The sequence below is a fragment of the Sphaeramia orbicularis genome, chromosome 12 (assembly GCF_902148855.1).
Source record: "Sphaeramia orbicularis chromosome 12, fSphaOr1.1, whole genome shotgun sequence".
In the NCBI taxonomy this organism is placed as follows: domain Eukaryota; kingdom Metazoa; phylum Chordata; class Actinopteri; order Kurtiformes; family Apogonidae; genus Sphaeramia; species Sphaeramia orbicularis.
The window spans coordinates 78,860,008-78,879,908 of record NC_043968.1 but is presented as its reverse complement, the minus strand read 5'-3'; the positions used below and the strand labels follow the sequence as shown (position 1 = coordinate 78,879,908).

At 40.0% G+C, this 19,901-nt stretch overlaps 1 protein-coding gene across 2 annotated transcripts in view; it reads right to left on the bottom strand.

The window, feature by feature from the left end:
• Positions 1-114: 114 nt before the first annotated feature.
• The window catches only part of ssh1b (slingshot protein phosphatase 1b), a 31,859-nt gene continuing 12,072 nt past the window's right edge, over positions 115-19,901 (bottom strand). The window contains exons 3-15 of one of the 2 annotated variants that reach the window (XM_030149833.1): positions 18,266-18,366; positions 17,825-17,889; positions 17,618-17,739; positions 17,462-17,527; positions 13,498-13,563; positions 11,640-11,834; positions 10,744-10,837; positions 9,302-9,430; positions 9,121-9,167; positions 7,202-7,348; positions 4,788-4,988; positions 2,705-3,347; positions 115-700 (exon numbers count right to left, since the gene is read on the bottom strand). In XM_030149833.1, coding sequence (XP_030005693.1) covers positions 197-700; positions 2,705-3,347; positions 4,788-4,988; positions 7,202-7,348; positions 9,121-9,167; positions 9,302-9,430; positions 10,744-10,837; positions 11,640-11,834; positions 13,498-13,563; positions 17,462-17,527; positions 17,618-17,739; positions 17,825-17,889; positions 18,266-18,366 — 2,380 coding nt within the window. In that variant the 3' untranslated portion in view covers positions 115-196. Of the gene's footprint in view, positions 701-2,704; positions 3,348-4,787; positions 4,989-7,201; positions 7,349-9,120; positions 9,168-9,301; positions 9,431-10,743; positions 10,838-11,639; positions 11,835-13,497; positions 13,564-17,461; positions 17,531-17,617; positions 17,740-17,824; positions 17,890-18,265; positions 18,367-19,901 lie in introns of both variants that reach the window. The other variant, XM_030149832.1, reaches the window with a different exon arrangement.

Genomic DNA, 19,901 nt, shown 5'->3' with positions numbered 1-19,901 from the left:
TCTGCATCAGATCATCGGTTTGTGCCAATAGAACAGTGACAGGCCACGCCCCCTGTCACCCCCTGCTGTGACAGTGGAGCTGCCAGGCCCAGACCGGGCACAGCTTCAGTCTTCTAACGGGCTGGAGAACCCTCAGAGTGAACCCGATGGAAGCGGCGCTGAGCCTCCTCTGTCTCATCCGGTCCAGGATAGTCCACTACGGTAGGGGTCCGACCGGCAGCTGCCCCTCCATGGACAGGCTTGGCAGCTTCTCCAGCCGTTCCAGCCCAAATTCGATCCCCAGTTCGGGCATGTGCAGCTGCTGTTGGAGCTGCGCTGCCCCTCCACAGTACACACTTAAACCTTCAGCCGGGCCCGGGGGTTCAGCCATGTCCTCAGTGTCCTCCAGGCTCATCGGTGAGACTGGCTTTTGTCGGCCGGTCAGCGGGACGCCAGCGACGCAGGAAGTACAGCGGCACAGATGACCACAGCTGTGAGGGACGACCACCGGGGCCGACAGCAGAACCGGGCTGGGAGTAAAACTGGTCCCAGGGGGGTCTATGTATATGGAGGGGACGGTGCAGTGACGGGAGGGGTTAATGCGGTGAGAACGTCCTCCTGCTGGCCGGTCGCAGCGCCGCCCTTGTGGTAAACGCAGGCAGTCTTTACAGGACTGATAGGAAGGCTTGACTTTCAGAGGGTTTCCGGTGCTGGCACTGTCCTATAAAAGGAAGAAAAACGACCGAATACAGAGTCAGACTCAGAAATAATCACATGACAAAAGACAGATGCATGGACATTCCATAAAGACACTGATGCTACGTTTCCACTATGTGGAACCGACTCGACTCGGCTCGGCTCAACACGACTCGGGTACCAGGTCCTATTCCTGGAGACCGTTTCCATTACAGCACAGATGTCAAACATGCGGCCCGGGGGCCAAAACCGGCCCACCAAAGGTTCCAATTCGGCCCATGGGATGAATTTGCAAAGTGCAGAAGATATTAACAGTCAAGGGCGTCAAACTGGAAAATAATAGCATGATAACCTCGAAATAATGACTCCAAATTTTCCTCTTTATTTCATGTGAAAAAACTATGACATTATGCCTATAAAAAATGGCAACACCAATTTTTTCTCTTTGATTTATTACGAAGAACATTAAATTCTGATGACCTTTAAAAATAAAACGTCAATAACCTGAACAAATATGAACAACCTGAAATGTCTAAAGAAAAATAAGTGCAATTTTAACAATATTCTGCCTGTTTTGTGCCTTGGTAGATCTGATCTGTAATGCACATGTAGAAATCATAAGTTGAGGCAGAATATTGATCAGATTTTTCTTATTATTATTTCTTATTATTTTTCTTCAGAAATTTCATTTTTTTCAGCTTATTCACACCCTTTTTGTTTGGATAGTCTGTAAAATGTAAATGTTTTCATGCACTGCCGGGAGACTATCCTGTAATGGAAATAGTACCTGGTACCAGAGTTGAGTTGAGCCGGTACCACGTGGTGGAAACATGGCTTAAGTGTTTCCTCTGGTTGGAGGTGTTTAAGTGGCTGCTTTCACATTTACCATCACAGATATTACAGTGAACACAGTCTGCATCAGGTTTAGTAAAGGTGAGCCACGCCCTCCAACGCATCTGTCCATCACACTGCTGTTATCATCAGGACACCGCTGATGTCATCACGCTGTCATGTGTCCAATACTGTTGTCACATCAGGCAGACACTCCTCCACTATGTCCACAGCACACTCAACGTGAGGATGTGTTCAGGTTCTGAAATGTGGAACCGTTTGACTTTATGTGAATCAGTACTCTGTAGTACTGATGGAGTTCAGTGAGAACCAATAAACGTACTGAATTCGGTACCATCCCTAAACAGGATTTAAAATAATGGTTTGACAGCTGCAGTACATCCAGAACGCTGCTGCTCAAGTCCTGACTAGAACCAGAAAGTACGACCATATTAGTCCAGTGCTCAGATCTCTGCACTGGCTTCCTGTGGCTCAGAGAGTAGACTTGAAAGCAGCTCTGCTCATTTATAAGTCTGTCCATGGTCTAGCACCAAAGTACATCTGTGACATGTCGGTCTCATATGAACTTCTCGGATCCTGAGAACCTCAGGAACTGGTCTTCTGCTGGTCCCAGAGTCAGGACTAAACACAGTGAAGCTGCGTTTCAGTTCTATGCAGCTAAACTCTGGAACAGTCTTCCTGATGATATGAGACAGACCTGTACAGTGACAATGTTTAAGTCCAGGCTGAAAACAGCTGTTCAACTGTGTATAGAGCAACTGAAAGGGTTCTATCTGCTCTCTTCTCCTTTACTTTGTTTTAACTGATTATTATTTATGTTTTATTGATTTTGTTTTAATTGTAATTGTGTGTTTTTAACCTGACTCTTTTCCATTTTTGTAAAGCACTGTGAATTGCCCTGTGTATGAATTGTGCTATACTAATAAATCTGCCTTGCCCTTGCCTTGTCTGTTGTCCACAGTTTGTCTAATGGGACACAGTGGAAGGTGAGACTGTGGACGACCTGCTCCTGGTGAGCGTCTACAGGACTCTTTCTAAGCTCAGGTAAACCGTACTTGTAGGTACTTTTCTCAGTTCTACTAATAACTCCTTTAACCCTTACACACTGACTGTATAAAAACATGCAGACAGACATAAACTTGACTTCAGAACCGTTAGGATGTTGTCTTTAACTCACGTCAAAGGCTGCAGGACAGCTGCGTTTGGCGGCCAGTCGGTTGCTGTTGTTGGTGTTGAGGTTGGCTAAGCCTAAGCGGCTCTCCTCCCTCCTCTCAGCCTCGTCTCCTGACATCTTTCCGTCGGTACCTCCTGGTGTTTGGGCCAGAGCTGCCATCTCAGCCTCCTCCTTCTTGGCCTCCTCCTCGTCCTCCTCCTCCAGGGTGCTGAACTCCAGCCTCAGCCTCATGTCCTCCAGAGGGTCAAGGCGTCCACATGTCTGAGCTGCTGTTCCTTCTCCAGGTAACACCAGATGTGCCATGGGGAAGCCCTCGTCCTCAAGGAGAGCATCTCTCTCCACGTCTTCAATCTCGATGAAAACCCTCTCCATACCGAGCAGAGGGGGTCCGCGGACTGGAGTGGAGGGTTCACTGTCCAGAGCAGAGTCCGACAAACGTCTGAAGTAATAGTTGTAGTTCAGGGAGTCCAGGGGCTCCATCTCCAAACCCATGTTCCTGCATGGAGACGCCCCACAGCCCCCCCAGGCTTCATCCTCTCTGAGCACGGGGGTCTCCTCCCCACCAGTGCAGTGACCCGACGCCTGCAAATCATCGGAGCTCTCCTCATCGGTCCCAGGCCTCCACAGTTTGTTGTGGCGCTGTTTACTGTGAAAGCAGAGTTGACATGAGTTTGTTCTGTTCAGATGAAAAAAGGGGAAATATTTGACATCTGTTATATCCTCCTGAGACCCAGGAAAGTATACGTTTTGGCTTTTTTTGCATTAAATAATTGCCTTTATTGGAAACAGCACATGCAACAGTTTTTTCAGATACATTTTTAAAATTTTTATGGAATGTCTTGCAGTAGAAAACTTTTTTTTTTCTTTTTCTTTTTGCAATAAAGCTGTGAAACTCTTGTCTCCTACAAGGGACAAAAATGCACTGCTGGGTCTCAGGAGGACATAAGAGAAACAGCATTTATGAAAACCCAAACCTGTTCTAAGAACACAGTTTTACTGTCACACTGTGAATCATCTAATCTAAAATGATGTTTTCAGGATCAATACCAACAGGTGGTTCCAGGCACAACAAGCCCCGCCCCTCACATGTATTGTGTCCTACTTTGTCATGGATCCAGCTGATGTCATCATGTCTATGTGTGCTGATGTCATATCAATCACCTCTATATTTGTGCCAGGTTTGAAGGAAATTGAAACTAAATTGATGTTTTTATAGACATTTGAAATTTTCTCCATTATAAATAAATGGAAAAACAAAGATTTAAAAAATTCAAAACCAATTTGAACTTTGACCTACTTTTACCAAAATGTAATCACATTTATTCTGAATCACTGGGAACCTATAAACCCAATTGGGTCTGAATTCAATCAATAGTTTTACTGCTAAAACATAAACGAACAAACAAACAAACAAACAAACAAAAAACAATAGTCCTTGCCTCCCCTCCGATTTAAATTTGCAGTAAAACTGTCCGTCTGTGCCTGTTAATCTGTAAACTGGTTCATATTAGTGGTTGACATACAGCTGATTTCAAAGGCCCATATGTTAAAGCTGTGTTTGATGTTATCACCAGTTTTTCCTCAGTTCTGTCCAACCCCAGTCACATCCTAAGTATCAGGAATCTGTTTGTCTTTTTATGATTATGCACCTGAAACACTCCCCTATGGTGAACTACTCTGAAGTGTCGTCCAACACAAACAGTCCATTTCTTTGCATATCAAACCCAAACTTAAACCAAACAGTCACTTTGTTTTTTTTCATCATTTCCACACAGCCGCAGAAGTAAAAGGTGATGAAGTCTATTCTGTGTTTGCTGCTGCTGCGTCCATAATGCAGCTGCGTGGAAATCCCCCCAAACAAACAGAGTGGCGGTTTGGTTTAGGTTTTGATTTTACAGATTTGATGAAAAATTGGTGACGATCGCCATACGCAGCTTTAAACACAGTTACTAAGAAAAAAAAAGATGTGTAAAACTGTATAATCCTTGTGGTAAATCTGTGCTTCTACTCTACTTCAGAATGAGTCACATGCTGCTTGTGTGTCCATTTCCAAACCACAGGTCCCTCAGCTGAGCTCAGTGCTCACCTGGCGTCCAGGATGCCCTCGTACTCTGCCAGCTGCCTCATGAACCCAGCGTTGGGCTGAGCTATGCTGCGCTTCTGTTTGACAAAGGTGTAGGCCTTCTCCAGAGACCAGCCGTACTCCTTCATTGCATAGGCGATAACGGTGGAGGCCGAGCGGCTCACACCCATCTTACAGTGCACCAGGCACTTAGAGCTGTTCTTCCTGTTGGAGACAAGAACCATATTAGTACTTTATTTTACCAGGTAAAATCAGTTGAGAACAGCTTCTCATTTACAATAATGACCTGGCAAGAGGCCCCAACAGACAAAACTGAAAATAGTTCAGGATAACGGAGGCCATAGACCAGTGTTTTTCAACCTTGGGGTTGGGACTCCACATGGGGTTGCCTGGAATTTCTAGTAATTGATTTAAAAAAAAAAAACAAAAAAAAAACTTCCTAATATAAATCTGTGTTGAGTTGACAGAGCCAATCCCAAGCCATAGCAGACAAACTGAGAGTCTGAAACTGAAGCGCTGTGGTACTGTTTCAATTTCGATTTATTTATTTATTTCGAACATGCAAGGAAACAAAATAAAACAAAACAAAATAAACAAAGTAAAACATTTAAATGGACAGAATCCATCTTCTAGCACATACAAGTCTGAATTTTACATGGTCAAAAAGGAGTAGGAAGAAGTATAAACTTATTTAATCCTACCCCTCAGTGCTTTTATACCTTTATCACTAACTTGATGCAAGAATCAAACAATACTATTTTCCTAATTTTGGCATCGAACCACAACAAATACATAATGCAGTAACTGAATTACACACAACGATATGATCATGGCAGTACAGTCATACAAACAGACTCAACAATTCAATAATTTTCTTCAATAATTACAGCAGATTTATCAGTACAACATCATCCATAAACAAATAGGCCTCACTGTCATTATTAAATACTGTACCTCTCAAGAATCATTTTTTTATATCTTTTTTTAAACTGAATTATGTTTCATATTTGTTTTATCTCCACATACAATTTGTTCCATAGTTTTACCCCACAGATGGTGATACAGAAACTTTTTAACATAGTGCGTACTTTATGAATCTTTAAATTTAGTTTATCTGTCAAATGTTCATTGTGGTCAGTTTCAGATGCTGCAGCTCTTTCATAATTCATAGTTTGAGTTCTTGTTTGTTCAGTATTAACTGTCAGCCTTGTAAATCCAAGCTGGACTGACTGTACATATCCTGACCAAGGAAAATCAAATTCTCCCTTTGTGCAGTAATCTACGCCTGGCTCTTTTGCCCCCGTCCATAATAATATACATTATATAGACTAAATGTCATCTAAAATTAACCTGTATTTGAAACATAGAATAGAAAACTATTACAAGATCAAAAACAAATTAATTTTAGCAAAAAAAAAAAAAAAAAAGTCTCTGTTTTAAATGTCTGGGGTCGACAGAAATTTGTGATGTTAAAATGGTGTCAGGAGTAAAAAAGGTTGGAACCAGTGGGTTAGAGGCTGGAGTTGGGGAGGTCAGGAAATCAGAGGGTTTGACTTTATCCTCACTAGGGCCACAGAGGCGGAGCCTATCCCAGCTATTTATGGGTGAAGGTGGGGTTCACCCTGGACATGTGACCAGTTCATCACATATAGAGACAAACAGCTACTGTCACATTTAGATTAACCCATTAACCTATCAGTGCATGTCTTTGGATGGTGGGAGGAGCCAGAGTACCAGAGAGAACCCACACAGACATGTGGAGAACATGCAAACTCCACCCCCATCGACTGGTGTTGGAATTGAACCCAGGACCTTCTGTCTGTGAGACACCAGTGTTATCCACCATGTCATTCATGCTGCTATCCTTCATTTCATTGTTTGTTTACCTTTTTCCTTAGATTTTTTTTACATGCATAGATGTAAAAAAAAAAAACTCAGAAATAAATCAGATGAACCTGTTTACATGTATGAAGACATCAGAGTATTGGGGACAAATCCAGGTGTGTTAATCTAATTTATTATAATTATCAGATTACTGCTGTTATCAGATAAAGACAATCAGATTCTCCTGTTTATATGATCAGTAATAATCTGATAATGATCGGAGTATTAGCGTGGATGTAAACAGACTCGGTCTCAGACAGTTGCATAACAACCAGATGAACTCCACCCTCTGTGGTCAGTGTGCTCCCGGCTCCGCCCACAGCTGTGGTTGTATTCAGTTAGTAGGAATGGGTCCAATGGGATCACAGCTGTGTAGTGTGGGAGGGGCTGGGGGCTGGACCGTCAACTGCTCTAACATCTAATAATAGGAAGGTGATACATGGGTAGATGTGTGACAGACAGGTATTGGACCATGTGTGTGTCCATCACACTCGTGTCCTTCTGCGGTGACAGTGTTTACAGAGGCGTCTCACTTGGCTTTGACTATGAAGTTGTAGGTGTCGTTCCAGTGGGCCAGAAGGTCCGTGGCCTCCTCATCATACACACGGACGTTATGGTAGGAGAACATCCCTGGGAAGAAGTTGTCTATCTCCCTTGTAACGTTCAGGATGTAACCAACTCTGGAAGCACAACATTCATATGTTAGACCACAGGTGTCAAACATGCGGCCCGGGGGCCAAATCCGGCCCGCCAAAGGGTCCAGTCTGGCCCTTGGGATGAATTTGTGCAAAAAGGCAAAAATTACACTGAAGATATGAGCAATCCTTTTAGTTCAGGTTCCACATTCAGACCAATTCAATCTCAAGTGGGCAGGACATGTAAAATACAATCAAAATAAATAATGACAACTCCAAATTTTTCTCTTTGTAAATGTAAATATTTTCATGTATTTAATTTTGCAAAAAATATGAATAACCTGAACAAACATGAACAACCTGACATGTGTTAAGAGAAGTAAGTACAGTTTTAACAAGATTCTTAAATGTTTTGTGTGTTTGTACACTGAACAAAAATATAAACGCACCACTTTTGTTTTTGCTCCCATTTTTCATGAGCTGAACTCAAAGATCTAAAACTTTTTCTATGTACACAAAAGGCCTATTTCTCTCAAATATTGTTCATAAATTTGTCTAAATTTGTGTTAGTGAGCACTTCTCCTTTGTCCTTTGCTGAGATAATCCATCCACCTCACAGGTGTGGCAGATCAAGATGCTGATTAGACAGCAGGATTATTGCACAGGTGTGACTTAGGCTGGCCACAATAAAAGGCCACTCCAAAATGTACAGTTTTACTGTATTGGGTGGTCCGGGGGGGCAGAAAACCAGCCTGTATTTGATGTGACCACCATTTTCCTCGCACAGTCTTCTTCATGAATTCTCTGGAACACCTTTGGAGATGGCTTATGGTAGAGAAATGAACATTCAATTCACAGGCAAAAGCTCTGGTGGAGATTCCTGAAGTTAGCATGACCAGTGCATATTCCCTCAAAACTTGTGACATCTGTGGCATTGTGCTGTGTGATAAAAGTGCACATTTTGGAGTGGCCTTTTATTGTGGCCAGCCTAAGGCACACCTGTGCAAAAATCATGCTGTCTAATCAGCATCTTGATATGCCACACCTGTGAGGTGGATGGATTATCTCAGCAAAGGAGAAGTGTTCACTAACGCAAATTTAGACAGATTTGTGAACAATATTTGAGAGAAATAAACCTTGTGTGTACACAGAAAAAGTTTTAGATCTTTGAGTTCAGCTCATGAAAAATGGGAGCAAAAACAAAAGTGGTGCGTTTTTATTTTTGTTCAGTGTAGATCCACTGTGATCTGTAAGGTATAATGTACATGTGGAAATGATAAACTGAGAAAGAATATTGTTTAAATTACACTTATGTTTTTCAGTTTGTTCATGTTAATCACATTGTTTGAAAGGATACTTTGTAAATATAAACCTTCTCATAATGTAAATTTACTGTTTTTGCTCTAAAACATAGAGAAAAGTTTGAAGTTGACATTATTTATACATTATTATGTTATTATTTTACTGGTTCGGCCCATTTCAGATTAAATTTAGCTGAATGTGGCCCCTGAACTAAAATGAGTTTGACACCCCCGTGTTAGACTTTCTACCTTATGTCTGTGTAACTGTAGCATCCGTACGTCACATGACATTTCATATTCTACTGAAACTAACACGTGCATCTGAACATGAGTCCAGATCAGTGAATATTCACACATAAAACAATAAAAAAAGTCAAACTGAGCATCAGATCTGTTTATATTTTTAGATTCTATTGTTACAGACTTTGCTGAATTACACCTTTGTGGATTAATATAAATGTGTAGAACTGATTTGGACCTCTGTCAGAGGTTGAATATGTTCGTCTGTGAACTCACCCACAGTCTCGTAGATCTTCCAGATTTGATGCATTCCACTCAGACCCCTGAGATAAAAAAAAAAGAGAGATAAGAATAGACAGTTTAGTTTTGAAGTTAGAGGATAGTGTTCAGTCTGCAGTGGAAGTATGAGACGTGTGCAGACAAACCACAGGAGGACAGTTCTGAGCACTGTTCTCACCAGGTAGACGTGGTCAAAGATGGGCGTGGCCTTGTCCATCTGACCCAGAATCAAAAGCATCTCATTGTCGATGAACTCCTTGTATTCTGTGAGGTTACAGCTCATGTGCTGCTCCAGCTCGTTACGGATCTGAGCACGAAAACACAAAAAGAACAGGTTCACATTCATGCGAGGACGTGGAAATGGTCCAGAGATACAAACATCTGAGGTGTGACCTGAATGCAGAGACCAGTGTTAAACAGTTAAGGAAGTGGTCCCTTCCCTGTGAGGTCAGAGTCTGACAGATTTACACTGTTTAAAAAACCACTGAAAACATGTTTAGTTCATCCATTCATTTTCTGAACAGGCTTCATCCTCACTAGGGTCATGGGGGCGGAGCCTATCCCAGCTACTTATGGGCGAGGGTGAAGTTCACCCTGGACATGTGACCAGTTCATTACAGGACTGAACATATAGAGACAAACAACCAACCACTGTCACATTCAACAGGATGTACAGTTTGTATGAGCGATTCTGTCTTTATTTTCCATATAATGTCGTGGACAGAAAAAGTCACAGGATGAACTCAAAGGAAGGTTCACATCTGATCAAAAACGTTAAATTCCAATAATCTACACCAAACTTATATTTTTGGGTACGTAATTACTTATAATTTTAGGGAAATGTATTTTGAAATGAGATAAAATGTGAGTAGTTTAATGAGTGTGAATGTTTGTACAGTGACCCAGTTTAGTGCTGTCATTCTGGGTTCATTTTATAAACTCTATAAATAAACTACATTTATTCAAATAACATTGACATTTGACTATTATATTATTTATGTCATATTCTAAACACACAGTGTTTAAAATTAATAAATGCATATATATGTGCCAAGTTTATGTGAATATAATGTTATAATGTTAACATTATTTGTATGTTGTAAATATGTTAAATAAATGTATATGATATTGATAATTGAAATAAAAATGTTTAATTTGATATTTTCTTTTGTTGTCCATCTGTGATGCTGATATTTGTCTAAACTCTTTCTATTTAGGTTTGATCTAATATTTTTTTCCTCTATAACCAATTATTGGGTTTTAAAATAGAGGGGTAACGGGAAACACTGAGTATATTTGAGGAGGAAAATGTCAGAGAAACTTCACTTTGGAGAACTTTGGAATTCTGGAAAAAAATAGACGTTCATTTTTTGTCCATCCATGTTTTTGATATTTTTCATTTAAAACAGTTTTAAACTAAACGTTGCCCTTTGAGTCTGTTTCAGATGGTATTTAGACCTTTACAATTCTGTGGAATATTTGCCTGAAACTGGTCTGGTTCAACAGTTATGAATCAAACAGTAGTGGGCGGTCCATCTGGGACCTTTGATCCCAGACCACAGTTGAACCTGTTTAACCTGATTTCAAACCCTAACCCTGTGGTGACGCTTTAATATTTACCTCCTTTGAAGTGATGTTCTCCAGGTCCTGAAACATCATGATGTTCCGCAGTTTGGCTTTAATCAGACACTCAGTTCTCTCCCGTTCAGTCGGTCTGGACAGAATCAGACAATATGTCAACGTTAATGATCTGAAGGGACGAGGACAGAAGTGGACACATCCACAGAGGAGACAGAGAAAGGACAAAAGGACACCAGCAAAAGGACAAAAGGACACCAGCTTCTACAATTATAGGAACCATATATGAACATTATAGTATCTATAGGGCAGGGGTGGGCAATCCTGGTCCTCGAGGGCCGGTATCCTGCATGTTTTAGAGGTTTCCCTCTTCCAGCACATCTGACGGTCATTATCAGGCTTCTGCAGAGCTTGATGATAGGCTTATTATGTGAACCAGGTGTGTTGGAAGAGGGACACATCTAAAACATGCAGGATACCGGCCCCCGAGGACCAGGATTGGCCACCCCTGCTATAAGGGCATAACATCCAAATTATTACTATTTAATTTTTTTTATTATTATGACTTCTGTATTGTAATGTTATTTTTCAGTACATGTTTATAAGAGTATATATATTTGAATTTAGCTCCTGAACTCAAATGATTGTTCATATCTTCAGTGTAGTTTTTGTATTTCACACATTCATCTCAGGGGCCGGACTGGACCCTTTGGTGGATTGGTTTAAACCCTCTGGTGGGCCGGTTTGGACCCTTTAGTGGACTGGTTTGGACCCCCCAGGCCGTATGTTTGACAGCTGCGCTTTAAAGTCACTCATATGTAAATGTGTGTTGGTTTGTTTTCTGACTGAAGCCTCATTCTGAATTGACTGGGTTTGTAACTGGACTGGTTTGGTTTGGTTTGGCTTGGTTTGGTGTGTGTGAGCAGACGCAGCCTCACCGGTCCACAAACATGGTGGGTGAGTCGGGCCTGGTGGTCTCCAGGTCGGTCATAGCGTTCCACTCATTGATGCAGCTTTGTTCTGATGTGATGCAGCTCTCATAGAAGGCCATCCATGTGAGAGCAATGCCCCCTGGGAAATAGTTGAACCGACGTGACACCTCACATGCCTTATGGAGGACCTGCAGGGCGGACCTGGAGAACACAGAACAAAGGAGAACCCATGAGGAACCTCCAGCAGCAAGGGGAGAGAGAGAGAGAGAGAGAGAGAGAGAGAGAGAGAGAGAGAGAGAGAGAGAGAGAGAGAGAGAGAGTGTCCATAAATATCCCTGTGTGTTTGTGTGTTGAAAAAAACCCTGATGGTAGTTCAGATAGATGACCAGCAGGTGGCGTTTGGATCCCAGGGTTTAAATGAGCAGTGAATGATGAATGATGATAAAAGAATGTGTTTGATAATCACATATAAATAATATTTGATAAACATTCACATCAGCATTTTCTTCTTCTTCTTCTTCTTCTTCTTCTTCTCCTTTCTTCTTCTTCTTCTTCTTCTCCTCCTTAATTCTTATCCTCCTCCTTCTAATTCTCTCTCTTCTTCTCTCTTCTCCTTCTTCTTTCTTTCATATTTTATTCTTATTCTACTAAATTGTTCTTGTACTTTTAGAACATTAGTTCCTTTTTCTGTATTTGACTGTACCTGTTCAGTCTCAGTATACTTCCCTGTATCTGTCATTGTTGAACAGTTTTCTTCCTGTATATTAATTCTTCATAACCCATGGGATGTTTTAGTATATTGGCCGGTTGTCCAGGACAACAGATGGAATGAGCTCCTCTGTTAAATCTGGTGGATCTTGTTCTTTGTAACTAATGATAATCCACACTGTCCTCTCACTAACTAACTAACTAACTAACTAACTAACTAACTAACTAACTAACTAAATAAATAAATACAAAATCCTAATCCATGTGTAAATGATCTCTGATTGTCCCTGAACCTTTCTGACACCACCCTGATGACTCAGATCAGTCTTGTTTTTGTCCAATCTGTCAGAAGTTAAAGACATGAGAGGACACATCAGTTTAATAACCAGTCTGGTCTAAACCCAGGACCGTCCTGGGTTTAACCCCGTAGATAGTTCTGATCCTTCATGGGTCAGAACTGCAGTGGGTCAGAATAGAATAAATATAAATAATAATAAATACATAAATATAATGACAGGTTATTGAACTGTAACTGATGCAGGCAGAACACAGTTTAGTCTGAAGGAGTTTTTATCCATTTGTAACTTTTCTTAAGTGATTCATCACCATGTATTCTAATATTATCCTCTGTATTTTGCATTTCTTTCAGTGTAAATCCTGTATTTTTCTATATTTAATGCACTGATCATGTAGACATTCGTTAAAGCTCAGATTAAAGTTGATGGTTATTCTATCAGAAACAGATCAAACTGAATAAACAGTGTCTTTTTCAGTCCAATCTGTCATTAACTGAACATAAACCCAGTGTGTCCATCCACTGTCATTAATCCAACTCCATGGGTTTTCCTGGTGAATCAATGTTGGAGAAGATGACGGTGTTTCCACGGTAACTATGGAGCCTCTGAATGTCCAAATATGGTCATATCTGATGACCATGAAAAGATGAAGAACTGTATTTTACACCAATTATTGACATGGATTGATAGGATTAGTGGATCAACAGGTATTAAACAGTTTAGATAAGTAGATGGTTTGATGTTTTTATGTCTTAAATGTGACTGAAAATTTGTAAAAAAAAACCCAAACCAAAACAAAACAAAAAACAAAAACACACACACTACAGTGATCTCAGGTGAAACATCGCGGTTGTACCTACCACATGGCCTGCACAGATACAGGCTTGAAGACATGTGACCTCCCAGCTGTGTTCACACTGAAGCCTCTGAGGAAGAAGAAGAGGAGGAGGAAGAGGAGGAGGAAGAGGAGGAAGGTTAGTCTGAGTGCAGCTGTAGATGAACAGGACTCAGGGATGTAAACACAGGCAGACTGAGCCTGTCTATGGTTCTATTCAGGACCGACCAGTGGAACATTCTTCCAACACACACACACACACACACACACACACACACACACACACACACACACACACACACACACACACACACACACACACACACAATGTGGACAGGTCAGCAAGAACAGACAAAAAAAAAGAGCACTTCTCCTGATCTGCCACTGGGGGGCGGTCCAACAGAGTCTGACCAATGGGAACCCTCCCCTCAAATGTAAACATGTGGATGAATCCAGGAGTGCCCAACCCTGGTCCTCGAGAGCAACTACCCTGCATGTTTTAGCTGTTTCCCTCTTCCAACACACCTGACAGTCATTTTCAGGCTTCTGCAGAGCTTGATGATAGGCTTATCATTTGAATCAGGTGTGTTGGAAGAGGGGTACATCTAAAACATCCAGGATAGTAGATCTCGAGGACCAGGATTGGGCACCCCTGCTGTATATGCTTGTACTCATCTTTAAGAGTAGCTCATACATTTATAAGTACATGTATTAATGTACCATTACATGATTTAAATGGTGTATTTCACCACTAGGACCATGGAAGGATTTAGAGCAGGTTGTTGGTAGGCGGAGGAATGATGACATCACTCATTAGTGTCTGAACAGCTGATTTGAAGCCTGTAGTTTGGCTGTCACCATGTTGGCTTTAGGACACAGGGGGTGGACCTTTGGGGTCTGAGGGGGTGGACCTTTGGGAGTCAGTGGTGGTCAGTAGTTTAATGTGTGAGGGTCAGTGGTGGTTTAATGTCATGTGCTGTCTTACTCACTCACTCACTCGCTCACTCGCTCACTCACTCACTCATTCATTAATTTTTGAAAACCACCTTATGGATGGGGGGGGGGGGGGGGGGGGGGGGGGGGGGGGGGGGGGGGGGGGGGGGGGCACAGGAGAGTTGGACCCTGGACTGGGTTCTTACAGAGCTGCACAGGTTTACATGATGGACCAGTAAAGTCCATCTGAACAGAGCCTAAAGACCAGAACCACAGTGCAGTGGTACGTCAGAGAAAACAACATTTTATTAATGGCTAAAATTTGCTTAGAGGTCTTATTTCTGTCTTTGTGCATAAGAAATCAATCTAAGTGAATCCCCAAAGGAACTTTGTGTTGGTAAATGCAAGTTCTGCAAATTTACAGGATTTCAGTTCTGTTCAACATGTTGATGCTCATATGAACTATGTTTTCAGGTCAAAAATGTCCAATTTCATCACAATTAATGCTATATTTTCATGTCACAAATGGTCAAGTTGTATTTTAACTGAATTTACCTGAAAAACAAATATTCTCTTCTTTTAGATTCCCCAATTTTTCTTACCAGATTCTATCCTACATATCACATGTTTAATTTTTACAGGTTCAATATGGAGTATGGTGCTGATCCATCCTGCTTATGTTACGCCAATACATACATGAAGAATGTCACATGCCACTTTTTAAATCAACAGTTTTCTAATAATAAGCATTTTTATAAAGAAATAACAATTCTATATTGTTATTTACTCTTTAGTATGATGATAAACTATACATTAAGTAATTATGATACTAATTTTTGCACAGGGATCATTAGTGTAAACGGTGACATGGCTGCCGAGCATCAGTATGATGGGATCTGTAACAACCATGTCACATCCGTCCACTGACACATTTTGTGTTTTTGTGTCAGCTGTTATTGTTTTAGATCCACAATACTAACATTTATGAATAAGAGGAGAATTAGCAATAGTAAGTCTATAAGTTTATTCCTAATAAAGTACTGGTACTGACCAGAGCATCATGGGTAATGTCACGTCCGTCCACCAGCAAAAGTTTTTCACATACATGTGCTATTCAAAATCCAATATTTCTGAAAATATAGCTTCCACTGTCAAATAATATCAGTAGTCTGTGCACAAATGGATTAGCATTATTTCAACACAGTTCTATGCATTTATGACAACTTTTTTTTTTTTTGACAAAAATGGCCACTCATTTGACCCCCTAAGTAAATTTTAGCAGTTAAATAAACAAAATCAGGTGGGAGTGTCCAGGTGAGTGTGATGTCATGGACACCAGCCAATCAAAGCCTGACACAATAGACTTTAAAGTCTCCTGTTTACCCTGAGGTCATCATTCATGGTGGAGGAATAGACAGATGGACCCCCACACCATCTACTGTAGGTTCAAAATAAAACAGATGAGAGAAAAAAAAAAGATTTATTTATCTATTTTTATTGAACAGTTGGATGCGGGTCCATGGGAGGCAGGGCTTTTTGGAGCAGCATCTGATGACTCAGTCATATACAGATACTTCCATATTAGCTTCAGTTTTAATCCATTATCCTTACCCCTCCATCTACAACAGTTTATACTTTGAAATGGAAGGACAGGGGCTAGTGCACTTACAGATGCACTGACCACCTAAACTGAACTGATGGAGCAGTGGTGTACATTCATAACAGAAGTGTTACTAAAAATACCTTTAAAGCAGGTGGATGGATGATAATGGAGCTGATCACACTATACAGATAATGGACAGATAACTAATGGAAAATATAACAGAACTACAGCACAGTGTCTGCACTGTTATATTCCACTAGTACGTAGATGTGGTCATTTTTATCCTGGACAGAGCTGATGCATGGTTTACTTCTTAATTTTATACACTGTCTGTTTTACCTTACTGTACAGTGTCCATGGGTGTCCTGAAAGGCATTTACAAATACAATTTATTATTATTATTATTATTATTATTAATTTATTGTTATTATTATTATTATTATTATTATTATTAGTAGTAGTAATAGTAGTAGTAGTAGTATCATCGTTATTATAATTATTTTTATTATTATTATTATTAATTTATTGTTATTATTATTATTACTACTACTAGACTAGTAGTAGTAGTAGTAGTAATAGTAGTAGTAGTAGTAGTATCATCGCTATTTTAATTATTATTATCATCATCATTATTATTATTAACATTATTATTATGATTATTATGATTATTATCAGTAGTAGTAGTAGTAGTAGTATCATTGCTATTATAATTGTTATTATCATCATTATTATTATAATTTTTATTATTATTATTATCATCATCATTATTATTATTAACATTATTATTATGATTATTATGATTATTATCAGTAGTAGTAGTAGTAGTAGTAGTAGTAGTAGTAGTATCATTGCTATTATAATTGTTATTATCATCATTATTATTATAATTTTTATTATTATTATCATCATCATCATCATCATCATCATCATCATTATTATTATTATTATTATTATTATTATTAACATTATTATTATTTTTTTTAAATTAACATTATTATTATTATTATTAACATTATTATTATTATTATTATTATTATTATTATTATTATTATTATTATTATTATTATTGATAAGGATGTGAGTCTATATTTTATAAGTACTGACATAAACATTGTTTGGTAAATCATTCTGTAAAGTTTAAACAACAATTAATATATTAAAACTGATATGTAGGGACTGAAGTTAGTAAAGGCATTGTTCCTGTTTTTAACTTCATTTCCCATCATGCAGTGTGGTACTGCATTTCCTGTCAACTGTCATGGACATAGCAATGGGATTGTAAGACTATTGGATTAAAAATGACTGATATCTCCTAAAATATTTTCTGACCTACTGTTACTGTTTTCACTAGTCTGTTCACTGAACAAAAATATATAGATATGACAAACTGTACAGACACACACACACACACACACACACACACTACAGTACTGTTTAATTAAAGGAAGCCTACCCGTCTCCATCTAAGTGTATGTTGGTGTCGCTCCATAACGGCAGAACCATCCCAATAGAACAACTCCTGCTGAAAACCACACCAACACACAGTACACATGAGTTCTAATCAGACTGGTACTGAACTGACCTGCACACCTGCACACATGTCCAGTACCTGTCCTTGTCTGTGAAGTCCATTCCCAGGACGATGTTTTCCTCTGTGTCTTGGTGACCGTTGGTGTAGATGACGACCATGTAACGCACGCGCTCAGACCAGCCGCTTTCTAAACGAACAGCCTGAGAAACACAAGGGGAACGTTTACAGGCGTGTCGGTGTTGTCCCTCTTAAACATGTGTGTGCAGGTCTGAGCTTTATACTGACCAACTTAATGCGATCTTCAGAGCGGAGGATCTTGAACATGACCTGCAGGTGCTGAGGTAAATCCCCTGAAAATAAACAAGAACAACAACAAGAAAAAAAAAAAAAAAGAATAGATTAATTCAGAGACACTTCAGTTTTTTAGCCTTTATCTTTGTGTTTTTTCTATACCTGTTTTATTTCACCATGTTTTCCATTAGTTAATGGTGTGTGAACATGTGGTGTTTCACAGTGGGTCACTTCAGGTCATTTCACACAAACACACACAAACACACACAAACAAACCCACACAGGAAAACAGCCACCACAGCAAATACTCGTTTCCTTTTGTGTAGAGCTCATTTGTTTGCAGGTCCCAGGCAAAAGAACAAGAAACAAAGCTTCTTGTGTGTGTGTGTGTGTGTGTGTGTGTGTGTGTGTGTGTGTGTGTGTGTGTGTATGTACCTGCATGTTTGTGGTGGGTGGGGGTCTTTGGTCCCTGCGCGCTGCTGCCCTGCTGGAGGAACAGGGCAGCCCCTTTAACCATGAAGAAGCTCTCACTGAGACTGAAACAGGAACGAGAGGAAAATAAATAAGAGTTTAGACTGAAACAGGACGAGACAAACATCTGAACAAGAACAGCCTGAGCTGGCATGGTCCAATTCAGAATCAGAACCAGAACCAGAATCAGACTCAAAATTAGAATCAGACTAAGAATCAAAATCAGAATAACAATCAGACTCAGAATCAGAATTAGACTCAGACTCAAAATCAGAATCAGACTCAGAATCAGAATCACAATCAGACTCAGAATCAGACACAAAATCAGAATCAAACTCAGACTCAGATTCAAAATCAGAATCAGACTCAGAATCAAAATCACAATCACACTCAGAATCAGAATTAGACTCAGAATCAGAATCAGACTCAGACCTAAAATCAGAATCAAAATCAGAATCAGACTCAAAATCAGAATCAAACTCAGACTCAGATTCAAAATCAGAATCAGACTAAGACTCAAAATCACAATCACAATCAAACTCAGAATCAGAATTAGACTCAGAATCAGACTCAGACTCAAAATCAGACTCAGAATCACAATCAGACTCAGAATCAGAATCACAGTCAGACTCAGAATCAGACCCAAAATCAGACTCAGAATCAGACTCAGAATCACAATCACAATCATACTCAGAATCAGACTCAGAATCAGAATCAGAATCACAGTCAGACTCAGAATCAGACTCAGAATCACAGTCAGACTCAGAATCAGACTCAAAATCAGACTCGGACTCAGAATCAGAATCACAATCACAATCATACTCATAATCAGAATCAGAATCAAAATCAGAATCACAGTCAGACTCAGAATCAGACTCAAAATCAGAATCACAGTCAGACTCAGAATCAGACTCAGAGCCAGAAAATTAGACCAGTGACAGATAAGGGTCTACATTTTTTTTCCATCCGTCTAACTCTAGACTGACATGAGCTGACCCATGGGGAATCCTCCTGAACCTCCTCATTAGCCCCTCCCTCCAGGCCTGGGGGTCATGACTCCATATGAAGCGGTGATGAGCAGAAGGAGAGCGTTAGTGTCCGGGTCCAGAGAACAGACCCAGGCTTTGTGTGACCACGGCCTCCTGGTCTTCAAAGCACCACACAGAGCCTGGTATGACTGAGTGGGACCGGCACATGACCCACTGTCTCAGACTATTGTCTTTTCTGTACGGTCAGATGTGGAAGGCAGACAGTTAGTGTTAAAGATCTGACAGAAGTCAAGTGTCAGGATGTTCACAGATAAAATTAACCCTTAAAGACCCAGAGCTACTGTTATGGCAGTTCACTAATGAAAATGTCCTCTACATCTAACCTAATTAAGTGATTTATCAACATTTATTGTTATATTATTTTCCTTATTTTGTGGTTTTTCAGTGAATATCATGTATTTTCTATATTTAATTCACTGATCATGTAGATGTTCGTTAAAGCTCAGATTAAAGTTGATGATTATTCTATAAGAAACAGATCAGCCTGAATAAACAGTGTCTTTTTCAGTCCAATCTGTCATCAACTGAACATAAACCCAGTGTGTCCATCC